This window comes from Indicator indicator, chromosome 14 (genome assembly GCF_027791375.1).
Source record: "Indicator indicator isolate 239-I01 chromosome 14, UM_Iind_1.1, whole genome shotgun sequence".
NCBI lineage: Eukaryota > Metazoa > Chordata > Aves > Piciformes > Indicatoridae > Indicator > Indicator indicator.
The window spans coordinates 8,177,633-8,191,019 of NC_072023.1; the positions used below are offsets into that span (position 1 = coordinate 8,177,633).

The window sequence follows — 13,387 nt, forward strand, 5'->3', positions numbered from 1 at the left end:
AGCAGCAAAGCACTGCCTCTGAGCCTGTCTTGCTGTCTCTGCTTCTAGTAGTCAAATGCCATTCCCAGGGCTTCCCATCACACATTTTGCAAGGGCATGGCCACTCCCATGGAGGTGAAAGTGACCTACAGTGCTGCAAATGGCATCTTGGAGGGATGCAGAATAAATCTCAGGGCTTGGAAGCAGAAGGCTGGCCTCTTGCAGGAACCAGAAAACAATCCCAAAACACAAGAGGGAAGATGGGTACTGACCAAGCAATGCCATTTGAGCTTGGGCTGAATATCTTTAATATTTTCTGATAAATGGACTTTGCAAGAGGCCTTTTGGCAGTCTAACTCCGTTCAACAGCCTTCTCTTCCATTTCAGCTCCACTTCTTCACTTTTCTAGAGCAGTTGCAAGGAATAATGGTATTGGGAGTCCTGCTCTCCAACTGAGATGAGCCAGGAGGAGCAGAGGGCCAAAGGTGGTGCAGGTAGCTTTTTTCCATGAACCCCCAGCAGCTTTGATGTTGAGCACACTTGGGAAGGAAAGTAGGTGCTGAAGGAGGGCAGATCACTGGTACAGAGCCACCTTTCAAAGGCCGTTCTTGATTTACAGCCAAGACTCAGATGTTAGTAACAGCTACTCTGGGGAGCCACACAGGCTATGTTTTTGCCAGGGGAGAAGAAAGGAAAGGTTCCCAGCCCCACTGCTGCTAAAGTGGGGCTTTTCAGCTGCCCAAACTCCAGCCCTGCAGCCTAGGGAGCTGCAGGCAGTGGCAAGCTGTCTCCTGCTGCTGCTGCAAGAGTCTGCACTGGTGGTCCCTGAGGAAGTCCAGTTTTATTGCCTAGCAAATTGAAAATGCTGCCCTAGTATTTTTGCAGTTGGTCTGAGCACACCTTCATTGTCAGCACCACTCGTGCTGGGTTTCTTGGAGACTTTGTTTTTATTCCCTAGCTTAGTAAGATTCCCCTCCTTCATTTTTCACTTTGCACCAGCTGCAGGTTTCCAGAGCCACTCAGCCCTTGCTTTTGTGAGCACTGCTAGCCAGGCCAATTTTGCATCACTCTGACAGCCTCCTGGGCTTTCTGCAGCAGCAGTGTCTGTGAAGAGCTAGCTGAGAGCTTGCAGCTGGTGGCACCAGCCCTCTGAGCAGCGCTGCACATGCTGACCTCAAGCTTTTTGTACTCTCCCACACACTACATGCAACAGTGAAGTCCTCCCAGCATAAAGATGAGATTTGGGTTTGTGTAAGGGGCATCTGGACTCCCAGCAGCATGGGGGGTTTGGTCCCATGCACAAGGTTACAACCTAAGAAGAGTGGAGCTGCTGTATATTGCTGCTTCTTTTTCTAGGTGAAGGCACCTATTGCACATCTTTCCCCATTAAGTTACAGGTCCTCAGATAAATTTATTTCTGTGCCATTTGGGGAAATGTCTGGTTTTGGAGTAGTTTAACATCACTCTGGGTAAGAGGATTACAGAGAGCTTTAAAAACACTGGGAGCCAAATAGAAGTGGGTAGATGTTTTCTACGTTCTTGTATTTTTGTGTTTGTGCCTGGTTCTTAGTAAGTGTCTGAAGTGGAGGGGATGGAATTAAATATCACTGTTGATTTGTTGCTCTCTCTCTTTGGAAAAAGTCCAAAGTGTAGAACAGGGCTAAAATTCCAGGAAAGAGTTTGCAGCATAGAGGCAGGCTGATATTTGATGGCATACGTTCTCTGGGCAACATATTTTCTTTAATTCAAGATCCTGGAGAATTCAGTTTAGAGCTTAGTTGCTCTCCTTCTCAATTTTTCTTTATTTTTAGAAAGGTGAAGTGTGGTTCCCAAATTAAACCATTACTGGGATGGACTTCAGCCAAGAGAATCCATGTCTCAAGCTGTAATGCACAGGAAGCATAAGAGCAAAACAACTGAGTTTTATTTGGCAGGGTGAGGAGAGATATGGCCTTGAAAGATTTGTATTCTTATGTAGCAGTAATGTATTTCAAAAGATGGTGAGGGCTAGTTTCCCAGCTCACTTAAAACAAAATAAAATAAAAGTTAAAAAAAACCCACAACAAACACAAAAGAGCCTCTCAAGAAATACTGGCAATGTCAGGAGTGCCACATTTTCCTTAGTTCCAGGTAAATGTTTGTGTTTGAGGTACTTAGAGATGCTTACAGGATCATCCTGAATCAAGATGAAGGTGCCAGTCTCCTTCTGGTAGTGCCCAGGGATAGCACAAGGAGCCATGGGTACAAGCTAGAACACAGGAGCTCCCACCTCAACAAGAGGAGACACTGCTTTATTCTGAGGGTGATGGGGCACTGGAACAGGCTGCTCAGAGAGGTTGTGGTGTCTCCTTCTCCGGAGACTTCAAAACCCACCTGGATGCTTTCCTGTGCTGCCTGCCCTAGGTGATTGTGCTTTGGCAAGGGGGTTGGCCTCTGGAGGTCCTTTCCAACCCTCAACATTCTCTGATTCTGTGATCCCAAACATTAGCTGAAGTGGGCTGATCCCTTAGTCTATTGCTGATGTGCTTGTCCCTGCTGAGCACACAAAAGCAAAGCTTGTAGCAGCCTGGCCCCAAGCCAGGCTCCTCTCCCAAGCCTCCATGGATTATATCACTCATGTCAGCCTCTCACTTCAGTGACCTGCAACCCTTTCTCTGTACAGGAACGTTTTGCATGGCTCCTCTGAGGCTGTTCTGCAGCAACACAGCAAAGCCCTGCGAAGCTTGCTTGAAGGTGAAGGTTTGACACAGCTGGGGAAGGAGCATGCTTGTGAGCCACAGAAACACGTGCCCCTGCCAGGAGCAGGAATGTGCCTCCCTTCTGCCACAGCTGCAGCCAAATCCTCTCCGTCACAGTGCTCTGGAAAGCAGGGCACCCACTGCCTGCAGCTGAGGGCACGTGAGCATGAAGCCACTTGCTGGTGACACTCTCCAGGGCTGAGGTGACTCTCTCCCTGGCTGCTCCTGACAGCCAGCTGAACCACTAAAGCAGCAGGATTTTGAAAAAATAATATACAATTGGACTAATAATTAAAACTTAACTGTCCCTGCTAAACAGCTTATGAAGCTGTGCCCTCACCCAGGGAACAAATGTAACCAAGCAACAAAAACAAACAGCCAGCAAGCCAGGCTCTGGGTATGCCCGGTCCAGCTTTCTAAAAGGTGCTGTAAGTTTATACTGCAGCTGCTTTGTTTCCAAGCACCCTGGCTGTGGAAACAGCACATCCCTCCCCTGCTCATGACGTTACTTGCAAAAGTGAACGTATCCAAGGGAGAGAAGCTGGTGACAAGATCATTTCACGAGCAGTGATGCTGGTTCTCACACCTATCAGCTCTTCTGAGAGCAGCCTGGTAGCCATCATTCCCCCCTCCTCTGCCTTTATGTGCTTATACTTGCCTAAGATGCAGGAGGTTAGGTCTGACCTGGGCCCACACAATCAGGAATCATTCCCCAAACCAGCTGGGCTCCCCCTCAATCACACCATCCTGCCAAGGAGGGGAAGCAACTCCCCTCACTCTGTTTTCCAGGGGCTCCCGTGCCAGGCTTCAGAACTAAAAGCTGCCCCACAGACACACACACAGAGCCTGGTTTCCTTTCAGACTTTGTAAATTTTTTTAATTTTTTTTTTAATTTTTTATCTCCTCCTTTTAAGCATCCCTTTAAGGGTGAAATGAAATCCAACCATTTACAGAGAAAATGATTTCAGCATGTACATTTGATTTATCCTTACAAAAAGTTTCATTATTACTTGCTGTTTATAAATTACAGAGTGGAAAGGAGCTTTACAGACACTTTTTTTTTTTTTTTTTTTTTTTTGCAAGTCCACGCATTCTTTTGCCAAAGCAGGGTGTTCTGGACCCACCCCAGGGGCAACACAACCAGTAAGTCCAGGTAGACACCAGGTTCAGAAGTGCTGCCTGGACCACCCGCAGGATGACACTGCATCATCATCCATACAGGAAGAAAAAAAACAGTGGTTTGAATTCTTCATCTGAGTAATTCAGATCCCTTCTTAATCCATTATCTGTAGTCCCCAAAGCTTTAAATGTCAGTGTATTGCATTAGAAACATTCCTCCTTTCTTGGGGCTGGATCCAATCCCCTCCTCCTGCCACTCCCTTACCTCCAACTCCTCCTCTCTTACCATAATAAGGAGCAAGTTTGTCCAACGTCTTAGAAATCAGAAGGGATGTTTTTTACAGGGGTGGGAAGAACACAACAATGGAGGGATTTGGAACTTGTTCTCCCATTTGGTTCCCTCCTTTCTCACCCAGGTTTGAGGTCAGTGAAGCTAGGATGAGCCATCCCTTCCCTTTTCAACACCAGTGTTCACTAATTGGACCAGGAGTGACCCTGGACATGTGTCTTCACAGTGCAGAGGCATAGCAGCCACAGAGATTGCTGGCAGGAGCTGGGAGACAAGGACAATGCTCAGAGGACATTGGGGATACATCAAGGATACATCAAGGTGGGTGGAGGGCAACAAATACCCATTCTGCTCTGGTACTCTCCCTCCATCCCAAGTTGTACCTTACCTTGCCTGCCACTGGCATGGAAAGCAAGCTAGCCTGAGCTGCACACAGCAAATGCCTCAGCAGGACACAGGGTTCAGAGGAAGGAAGAGTGAGAGCAGGCTTGCACATGTCCACATCCTTCATTCCAACTGCACAGGCACAAAGCTACCCCATCTTTTAGGGCCATCACTTGGGTGCAACCTCACCCCCATTTCCTTCGGAGGGGCAAAGACAACCAACCTGCCCTATTCCCACTGCTTCATCAAGGTCACCTACTGCAGGTCCACCAGGTCTTCCCTTTACTTAGGGCAAAGGAGAAAGAGGAGTTGCTCAGTGTAAAGCCATGCATGGGCACACGATCCCTTTTTGAGGTGGGAAGCACAAGGAAAGGCAAGAACAGAGATGGGGAGGCAGAAGAACAAGGCTTGGGGGATGCCACATACTGCTTTCACCTACTACCTGTCTCTCCTTTGTACCATTTAGTTTGAAGGTGGAAATGTTCTGAGGAAGAAAAAAAAGCAAAGAGCTGAAGAAGGCTGTAGGGAAAGGCTGGTGATGCTTTCTCTCCCTCCACTGGACAGCTTCACTCCCAGAAAAGTAGTGGGCACTTGGCTTTGCTGCTGAAGATCACAAGAACCAAGAGACATCAGGCTCTGGTGCTCTCATCCCAGTTCGAGCCCAAGGGCAGGATGGGCTTTTTTTTAGTCCTTCCCTCCTCAACTCTCAGGACCTGGTGCAGACAAGATCAAGGTTCCTCAACTCTCACCTCAAAGTTCAGCATTGGGAAATGAGGATCTAATACAAAACTGCCTCTTCCTTTGCCTCTCTCACCACTCCACACTTTCACAGGCTTTGAGGGGGCTGGACAAAGGGAAAGCCATCAGCTTGGGAAACGACTGTGTAAAAGTCAGCTTGCTAGTCCCCATCACCTCCAGGGACAAGAAGGAAGATTTTTAATGACAGGCACTCCAGCTCCCTAAGGATAATAAACACAGGGTTAGCCAGATGAATTAGACAAAAATACTGACTGGTTTGGATTCAAATCAAAAAATGTCTAAATGCTTCTTGAGAAAGAAGGAAAATGCATTTCATCTGTATAGCCCCTGCTATAGCCACCACAACAGAAGTCTGGTTTAAATTTGATTTCCCAAGAACAAGGAAGTGAGTAAGTCCTGAAGGAGGACAGAGGCAGAGTCCTACAGAAGAGCCCCAGTGCTGCTCTTTCAGCAGGACCTTCTCCTCCTGTGGAAAGGAAGTGGAAAGAGAGGCAATTTGGAAGAAGAGGTGAAGAATGATGGAGCAAATAATGGAGGAGAGGGGAGACAAGGCAATGGGCTTTCCTTCAGGAATAGGAAACACAGATATTGCAGCTGCAGGCTTATCTGCAACTCCCAAGAGACAAAGGCTGTACCTCAGTGATGAAAATGTGACTTGCAGTGCACTAAAAGTCCCCAAGGCCATCCAGGCATGGGAAGGGCTGGTATCAGAGGTGAGGCCACTCTCACTTTGGAAGATAAGAAGGTGCAGCCCCAGCATGCAAGCACTCGACCTCTGCTTCACAGGGCTCTGGTGCTGCCAAAGCACCCATTCAAAGACTGACTTATATTTCTCTCCTGTCTTCAGCAAGGCCTGGCACTGAGGTTGTGCTGTGGCACTGAGATAAGGCAAAGCCAGAGGTCTCAGAGCAGATATTGGGATCTCTTCCAAAAGCAAAAATGAGAAATGCTTCCTTCTTCCATACTTCTCTGCTACTGAATCCCAGGAGCCAACGTACCTGCTCTCCTCCAGCTGCCTCTGGGGAAAGCTGCAGCCTTGTGCTGCAGCCTAGTGCTACTGCTCTCATCTTGCTCAGCTCAAGCTCCTCCTTTCTCAGCTGGGTACTGATTTCTCTACAATCTCTCTACACCCAAGACCTTCACACAGCTCTTTGGCACAAGAGCCCCATGACTATAACAAGACTCCCTCCTGCTGCATCAGCAAGTCTAGACTTAGAACAGCCACAGCTTCCCTTTGGGAAAGAGAATTCTGTCCACCAAAGCTTCTCCCTCCACCCATTTCCCAAATGGGCTTTTCTACTTGTGGGAAAGACACAGCAGAAGCGAGAACATTGATTTTAAAAAGCCAAAACCAAAGAGGATCCTTCAGTTCTGCTAAGCAGGCATTGTGGCATGAGATGTGGAAGGAGCTAAGATGAACTTCATCTCAGGTTGATCAGAAAAAAAAAATGTTAATCTTGATGCTGTTCACTTCTCTAAAGAGGGGAATGAGGGAAAAAGACAGATACAGAGATAGGAGGGAGGTAGAAAGGTGGGGATAGAGCAAGTTAACATCAGTGGAAATTTTTCTGCCTCAGCACAGCTGGTCTTTCCACTGCAAGGCTAACAGAGCAAGTTCATCATGTTTTTGCCCTCTGCAGCCCAAACTCTGGGCACCCTATGAAGCCATTTGCTAAGGGAGACTGGTAAGGGTAGAGACATGGATCTGCCTCCTCAGTGAGCTGAATCAATCCAATACAATGGCAGGCCAGATCCTGGCTACTCATCACTAGCAGACTGAGCAGACATTGGCACAAAAATGCTGCAGCTAGAGTCCCAGATACCCTCTCCTCTGCATGGTCTTGCCTGCATGGCCCAGGCGACACATGTGGGCTGCACATGCTCTCTGGATTGCCTGATGGCCCCAGAACAGTCTCTTGGCCTCAAAGGAAGTCTGTCCTTGGTCCATTTGTCCACAAGCTCCGTCACACCCTGAGAGCAAAGAGATGAATCCTATGCCTTGATAGACTTCGTTTCCCCACAACACCCATTGCTGAGTCAGAACTTTGCCCATCTCCTCTCCCTCTTCCCCCACAAAAAGAGGGAATAGCCAGCACATGAAAGCAGCAACCCTGCAACACTCACAGCCCACAGGGCTGCAGAGGCAGCCAGAGACACACAACAGTCCTGTATGTGTAGCACTGCTATGCAAAGCCAGTGCTCTCCTGGCCCTCTCCTATGAATTCCCCAAAAAGTCATCCATGCTGAGGCAGGGATTGCAGCTTCTGGATCCCACCATTTCCTGAAAGCACACAGTTCCAAGCCCAACTCCATCCCCTTCCCCCCCAGTACTGGTAACAAACGCCCACGTGCATACCCAAACCATGCATGTTAGCACTCATGCACATAGGAAACCATGCACTTGTAAACATACACTCCCACCATCTGATTAAGTCCCCTGCAGCTTATCCCAGCCCCAAAAGAAGCATGTACTGCAGGGAAGATGCTTCAGCTTCTGTGGCCCAAGGCAGTGCAGTGTTGTGGGGGCAAGGGTGAAAAAGGAGTTTTAAAATATATATATATATAAATAAATTAGCTTTTTCCTCTGTTTCCAATTTGTCTGCTCCAGGATTGGTAGAACATCCAGGCAAGATACAGCCCAGGACAGATGCGTTCAGCATGCAGGAGGAAGCTGCACCCTGGGGAGAGCACCTTGGAAGCAAAGGATTTCCCTTCCCCAAAGTATTCATTGAATATAGAGGTATACCAAAAACAAAATTAAAAAAAAAATACATACTGAGATGCTTTTGCACATTCACTCATCCAAATCCTGCCTGTGACACACATCTGCACACGTGACCACTCACATCACTTTGTGCCTGCTGACTCACACTCACTGAACAGCCCAGGCTCGCATCTGTGCTCGCTCCGATCCACAAAGGACACAGTGGACAGGAACAGCTGCCTTCTCTCCCCGTGGAGACCCTCCCAGCCTCCCCCAGAGGAAAATCTGCCAGCTGGCTGCAGAGATTCTCTCTAGCAGCAGGAGGGGTCCAGGAGATGCAGGGAAGTCTTTATGCTACTGCCAGAGTAGGTCCCCGACATCTCTCCTCTTCCTGCCCTTCACATGACTGAGGAATTTGTGTCCCCAGGGTAACCATGGGACAAGGGGAAGAAGAGAAGGAAAGGAGGGAGGGCAGAGACCCCAGAGGAATGGCACATCCCACCCAGAAATAAAACCAAAGAAAAGAACAGATGAAAACACTCAACTCTTTCCCTTTGTTGTGAAGTTCCAGTTTCCTACACAAACCACAGTGGCCTCACCCAGTGCCCTCTGCTTTTTGGTAGGGGTTCTCCAACAAGTAGCGGAACCGCTGGTAGTTCTTGAGCAGGTACTTGGGAGCGTACATCTGCTCTTTGGGGTCGGCAGGGGGATACTCCTGCGTAGTGCCATCAAACCAGCCACCAGTCCGGATCAGCTCCCGGATGTAATTGAGGTCTCGTTTGTCCTCGTAGTCACCCCAGCGGGGGAAATCCCCGTTCTGGGCTGACACCAGTTTGAAGTAGATCCCCTCTGGGGTGAAACACCAGGAGCAGTGCCAGCCAGCAAAGTGGAGGGGACTGCCCAGCGACCATTGCACCAGGATGTGTCCCGTGCTGTTCTCGTACTGCCGAAAGCCAGGCATGGTGTAGTACTCGCGGCGCCGCAGGCGGATCCCGTCGGTAGCATAGACAGCCTGGAGCATCCCCATGGTGCAGCCCGAGACCACCTCCAAGGTGCCTGGCTGCTTCCAGAAGAAGCCGTAGAGCGACTTGCGCATGTGAAAGGCGAAGGGCTCCGTCCAGCCGTCGTAGAGCTTGAGGAAGAGCACACCGTCACGGGCAGGGATCTCATCGGCGTCGTCGATGATGAAGACGTCGTCCGGGCGCAGGTTGCGGAGGCGAGAGACGCCGTCCCGGGTGAGAAAGGTGCGCAGGTAGTCATCAGCGATCCAGCCATCCTGGCGGCCCCCGGGGGGGAAGTGGTCCAGGAAGACGTAGAGCACCTTGTGGCGGATGTAGTCGTAGGAGCCGTTGAGGAGCATCTCACGGAACTTGAGGGGCCGCGGCTCTCCGTAGGCGGTGAAGTTCGACTCGCACACCACAAAGGCGTCCACCACGTCTCCCAGCTCGTGGAAGCGAACATCCAGCAGGTCGAACTCGTGGTTGACATTGATAGCATTGATGACCCGCCGGGGGATCTCCCTTGGCACAAGGCGGTCCTTGGTGGGCAGGTTGGAGTATTGGACTACGGTGGGGACCCCACAGCTAGGGCCGTGCCAGCCCGGCAGGCACACGCACTCCACCCACTTGCGCCGCTTGGTCCCGCTGGCGCTCAGCGGCTTGCGAGCCGGCCGCCCGGAGGCTGCGCCATCCGCTCGCTCCTCTGGCCGACCTCCCGCGGGAGGCTTCTCCAGCACCTTGGTACCCGGTTTAAAGCAAACGCCACCAGCTTTGGTGCGGACAAAATACTCTGCAGTGTCGTCTGGCAGAACAAACTCGGCTTTGTGTAGATCTTCGCTGGCTCTGCTGGGGGGCAGGGGCTGGAGCAAGGGGGAGTGGGAGTAGAGGGGTGTGCGGAGGAACTCTGCACCCCCTGGCTCAGGGCTGACCTGAGGGGTGACGGGGGCATTGTTCCAGAAGAAGCTGGAGACGAGGTTGGGGCTAAGCGAAGCCAGCTCCCGGGGGAAGGTGACATAGGAAAGGGCCTTGAGGAAGTGCAAGAAGGAGATGAGGCAGAGACCAGCCATGCAGAGAGTCAGAAAGAGCTTATGGCGTCTCATCTTCATCCTGTGGAAAAGCCAGGAAAAGGAAAGTCACATTCAGCAGTTACTGAGAAGCAAAAAGTTTACCCCTGGTAGAAAGACAGGTTGGGATAGCAGAAAGCTGGTCCAAATTTAGCACGCATCTTTCAAAAGCTGAATCCAAGAACTACTCCTCCACTCCCTGCTATCAGTGGGTCTTTTGGCTAAGCTGTGTTATACCAAGCTGAACCTCCTCTACATCACTCACAAGCTTATAAACTCACAAAGACAGTAAAAGTACTGGTGATAGGGTGAAATGGTGGGAAATCCGGAACAACAGGAATTCAGGACCTAGTGAACTCATAGCACTTGGCTAATCTGCCATGTTCATGGATAGAAACAAAACAAACAGAAACCTCCTCAGGTCCTACAACACCAGAAGGTTGGGGAAAGACAAAGAACAGAAAGCAGGATGGAGAAGCCAGAGTAGGGCGTACACAGTTGAAACATGACTGGTGTAAGACAGGCAGTTTTAGAGGGCCGAGATTATTAGCCAGGCAAACACTGTTCTGACTGTTTGCTCAGTGCACACCCTAAACCCCACCTTTGTTACAAGGAAATGTTACCCAAGTTCACACTAGGATGAAAAAACAAAAATTAGGAAAAAAATTATTCTGTCACTTTTCTCCTGTCCTTCTCAGGTTCACTGTGTCTCCAAATGTTTGCCTTAGCTAATCATTTTCTGTGAATCTTGCTGAGGATATTTTTGCATATGGATCCCAGTGGCTAACATAGATGCCTAGCTTCTGTACTGGTAATGCTGTGCAATCATGACAGCTTCATGTCAGACCAGCAAGAGGCAAGCAGTGTGGACCCTTTTACCTCTTCCCTTCAAACCATATGATATATTGCCCACAGAGCTGCTGCCAAGCAAAGAAGTGATTGAAGACTACAGTTCAGAAAAAGGACACCAAGACCAACCAAACCAAAACCACCTAACCAAAACCAAACAAAACAAAATAAACAACCCAAAACCAAACACCACCAAATAATCCACACAAAACCAAACAAGCAAAAAAACCAAAACAAACACCAAGCAAATCCAAACCAACCTCAGCTCACCCAGTGCTTTGGCAAGAGGGACAAAAGGTGCTCGTCTTGTGCTGTCTAGGGAAAGGAAGGTTGGAGCAAAGCTGAGCAGGTCACCCAAGCAAGGTCACCCAAAAGTCCTTTGTAATGCAGAGGCTGTTCTCTCCTCCCTTGAGCATGAAATCCTCTAAGAAGCAGCAGGCAAAGAGGCAGAGATCTGCTCTGAGGCCCACACATGCAACACAGAGTCCACAATACACTCCCCTCTATGGTGGCTCTCTGCCCTGATGCCCTTCCTCTTCTAGGGCCAAAGTTCCTTTGAGGAACCACATACCCCATGCTATGATTTATAAAACCTCCACTCAGCAACAGTATTGGTGACACCTTTGCAGGAGGCAGTCTCCCCTCCTGAGGAGCACAGCAGAGCTGCCCAAGTCACTGGACCCACACAGGGGCTGTCCTGCTCCTCTGCCTCAGGGGCTCCTCATGACCCACATGTCTCAGTGTCAGAGCAGAGTGAAGAAGCACCCAGCCCAGTCCCACTGCTTCAGAAGGTATTAAGTAAAATACAGCAAAGCAGGTTTACTGATTAACTTGGAGAGAATCTAATACTAAAGTGAAAAGCCATAAAGCATTTAGACAGATGGCAACTGCCCAAAGGAAAACATATCTGGCGCTCTACAGATGGCTCTGACAGACTTTGATAGAGAGGTTGTTCACAATTACACCTTACAGATCAGCAACAAGCATTTGTAGGTGCTTTGCTGTCACCTTTTCAGTGAGAACTACCATCCACTGATGCCATCCTCCATGTTTGGGTGGCATGGTGAGGAGTCCTGCATCAGACTTAGAAATGGTGGAAAAGTTGCAATATTGCTATGGGAGGAGGGAAAGGGGGGAAAAAAAAATAAGAGATAGCCAGATCCTATTTGTTAATGTTTAATGTAGTTTTTATCTACTTTGACACAACACAGGTCACTGGAAGGGCAGGGTTCTGGCTTTGTGCATGCCCAGGAGGCCGTCTTGTCAGACAGGCTGGGGAAGAAGAATTGTGACTTTCCTTGGGTGGCATGGCCAGGCCAGGCACTCACCCCCTGCACCCACCTGCCACAACTCACAGCCTGACCTCATATGCCTAATCACAGCCCTTCTGATGGGAGGATGTCTTTGTGGTTGCTCAGCCATGAAGGGGTTGGATGTTCTCCTGTTCAAAGCCATAAAGGACAATCTTGGAGCTTGCTGTCAAGCCTTCTTCATGGGGGCAAATGAAGGGGCTGCAAAAACCACCAAGAGCATCTTTTTGTATCCAGGATATTTCTTTTTCCTTTTTCCTAAGGCTCCTTTAAGGTCTTGCTAAAGCAGCAAGATCACTTGCAAGGTAGAAGTATATCCAGTGACTTTTCCTTGCACATCACCAGTTTTTGCTCTCTTGAAGCACAAAGAAGAGGGCACAAGGAAGCTGAAAATACTAAATTAGCCACAACTGTCAGGAGAAAGTGTCCCTTGTGGGTAAATTAGTACAGCTTTCTCCAGCCAGATGTCTTGTTCTTTCTCCAAGGCATTACCTCCAGACATCAGGTTGTTCTCTAGATGCTGAAACCTGAGCAAGGTGAACTGCTGGCTTGCTCCAACTAGACAACCCCAATGGCTGTCAGGCAATGCTGGTTTTACTCCAGTTCCTCTAGGACATACAAAGGCAGGACAGTCACTTTCCTCCGAACCAGCCCAGGACAGAGAGCCGGTGCTCATGGAGTCACACAAGGCACAGCTCCATGTTCTTCCCAGGTGGCTGTGGTGCTCTGCATGTCATGGTAAATTCCCAGACAAAAGGTTCTAACTCTTGACATACAGACTGCTTCACTTTCTGGGGTGGGGTGTGCTGTGTCAGCATAGTAGGACACACGCTTTTATAGGAGCTAGAGTGTATTTTCCTGACTTGATATTTGCATACATCAATATCTGTCAGGCTCTGCAGCTCTTCACTCACTGGCAAAACTCAGGCCGTGCACAGTTGCATTGTCTCCCTCTATTGCAGTCTGTGCTGGGGAGAGAGAGCTGGGCTGGTATGCACAGCCTGCCCCTGCAGCTCTGCCAAAGCAAGCTGGCCCTGCAGTACCCTCTGCTGTTCCACTGCTGACATGTCCCAGGAGGCAATTTTTGATGCTCAGTTGCCTTTGTAAAGGAATGGGAACATGAAACCATTTCCTATCCTCTTCAAAAAGCAGGGAAAGCAAAGCAAGTTGTGTCGTCTTCAAAACCTCTTCTCT

General features: G+C 49.3%; 1 protein-coding gene across 1 annotated transcript; it reads right to left on the reverse strand.

Moving 5' to 3' along the window:
* Positions 1-8,567: 8,567 nt before the first annotated feature.
* MGAT3 (beta-1,4-mannosyl-glycoprotein 4-beta-N-acetylglucosaminyltransferase) lies at positions 8,568-10,076 on the reverse strand. The gene has a single exon (XM_054386940.1). The coding sequence runs from the start codon at positions 10,074-10,076 to the stop codon at positions 8,568-8,570; it is 1,509 nt and encodes a 502-aa protein (XP_054242915.1).
* Between the last annotated feature and the right edge of the window lie 3,311 nt (positions 10,077-13,387).

What these genes read in the sequence shown, in the direction of transcription:
- MGAT3 (XM_054386940.1), bottom strand. Translation starts at nt 10,076, where the DNA reads ATGAAGATGAGACGCCATAAGCTCTTTCTGACTCTCTGCATGGCTGGT.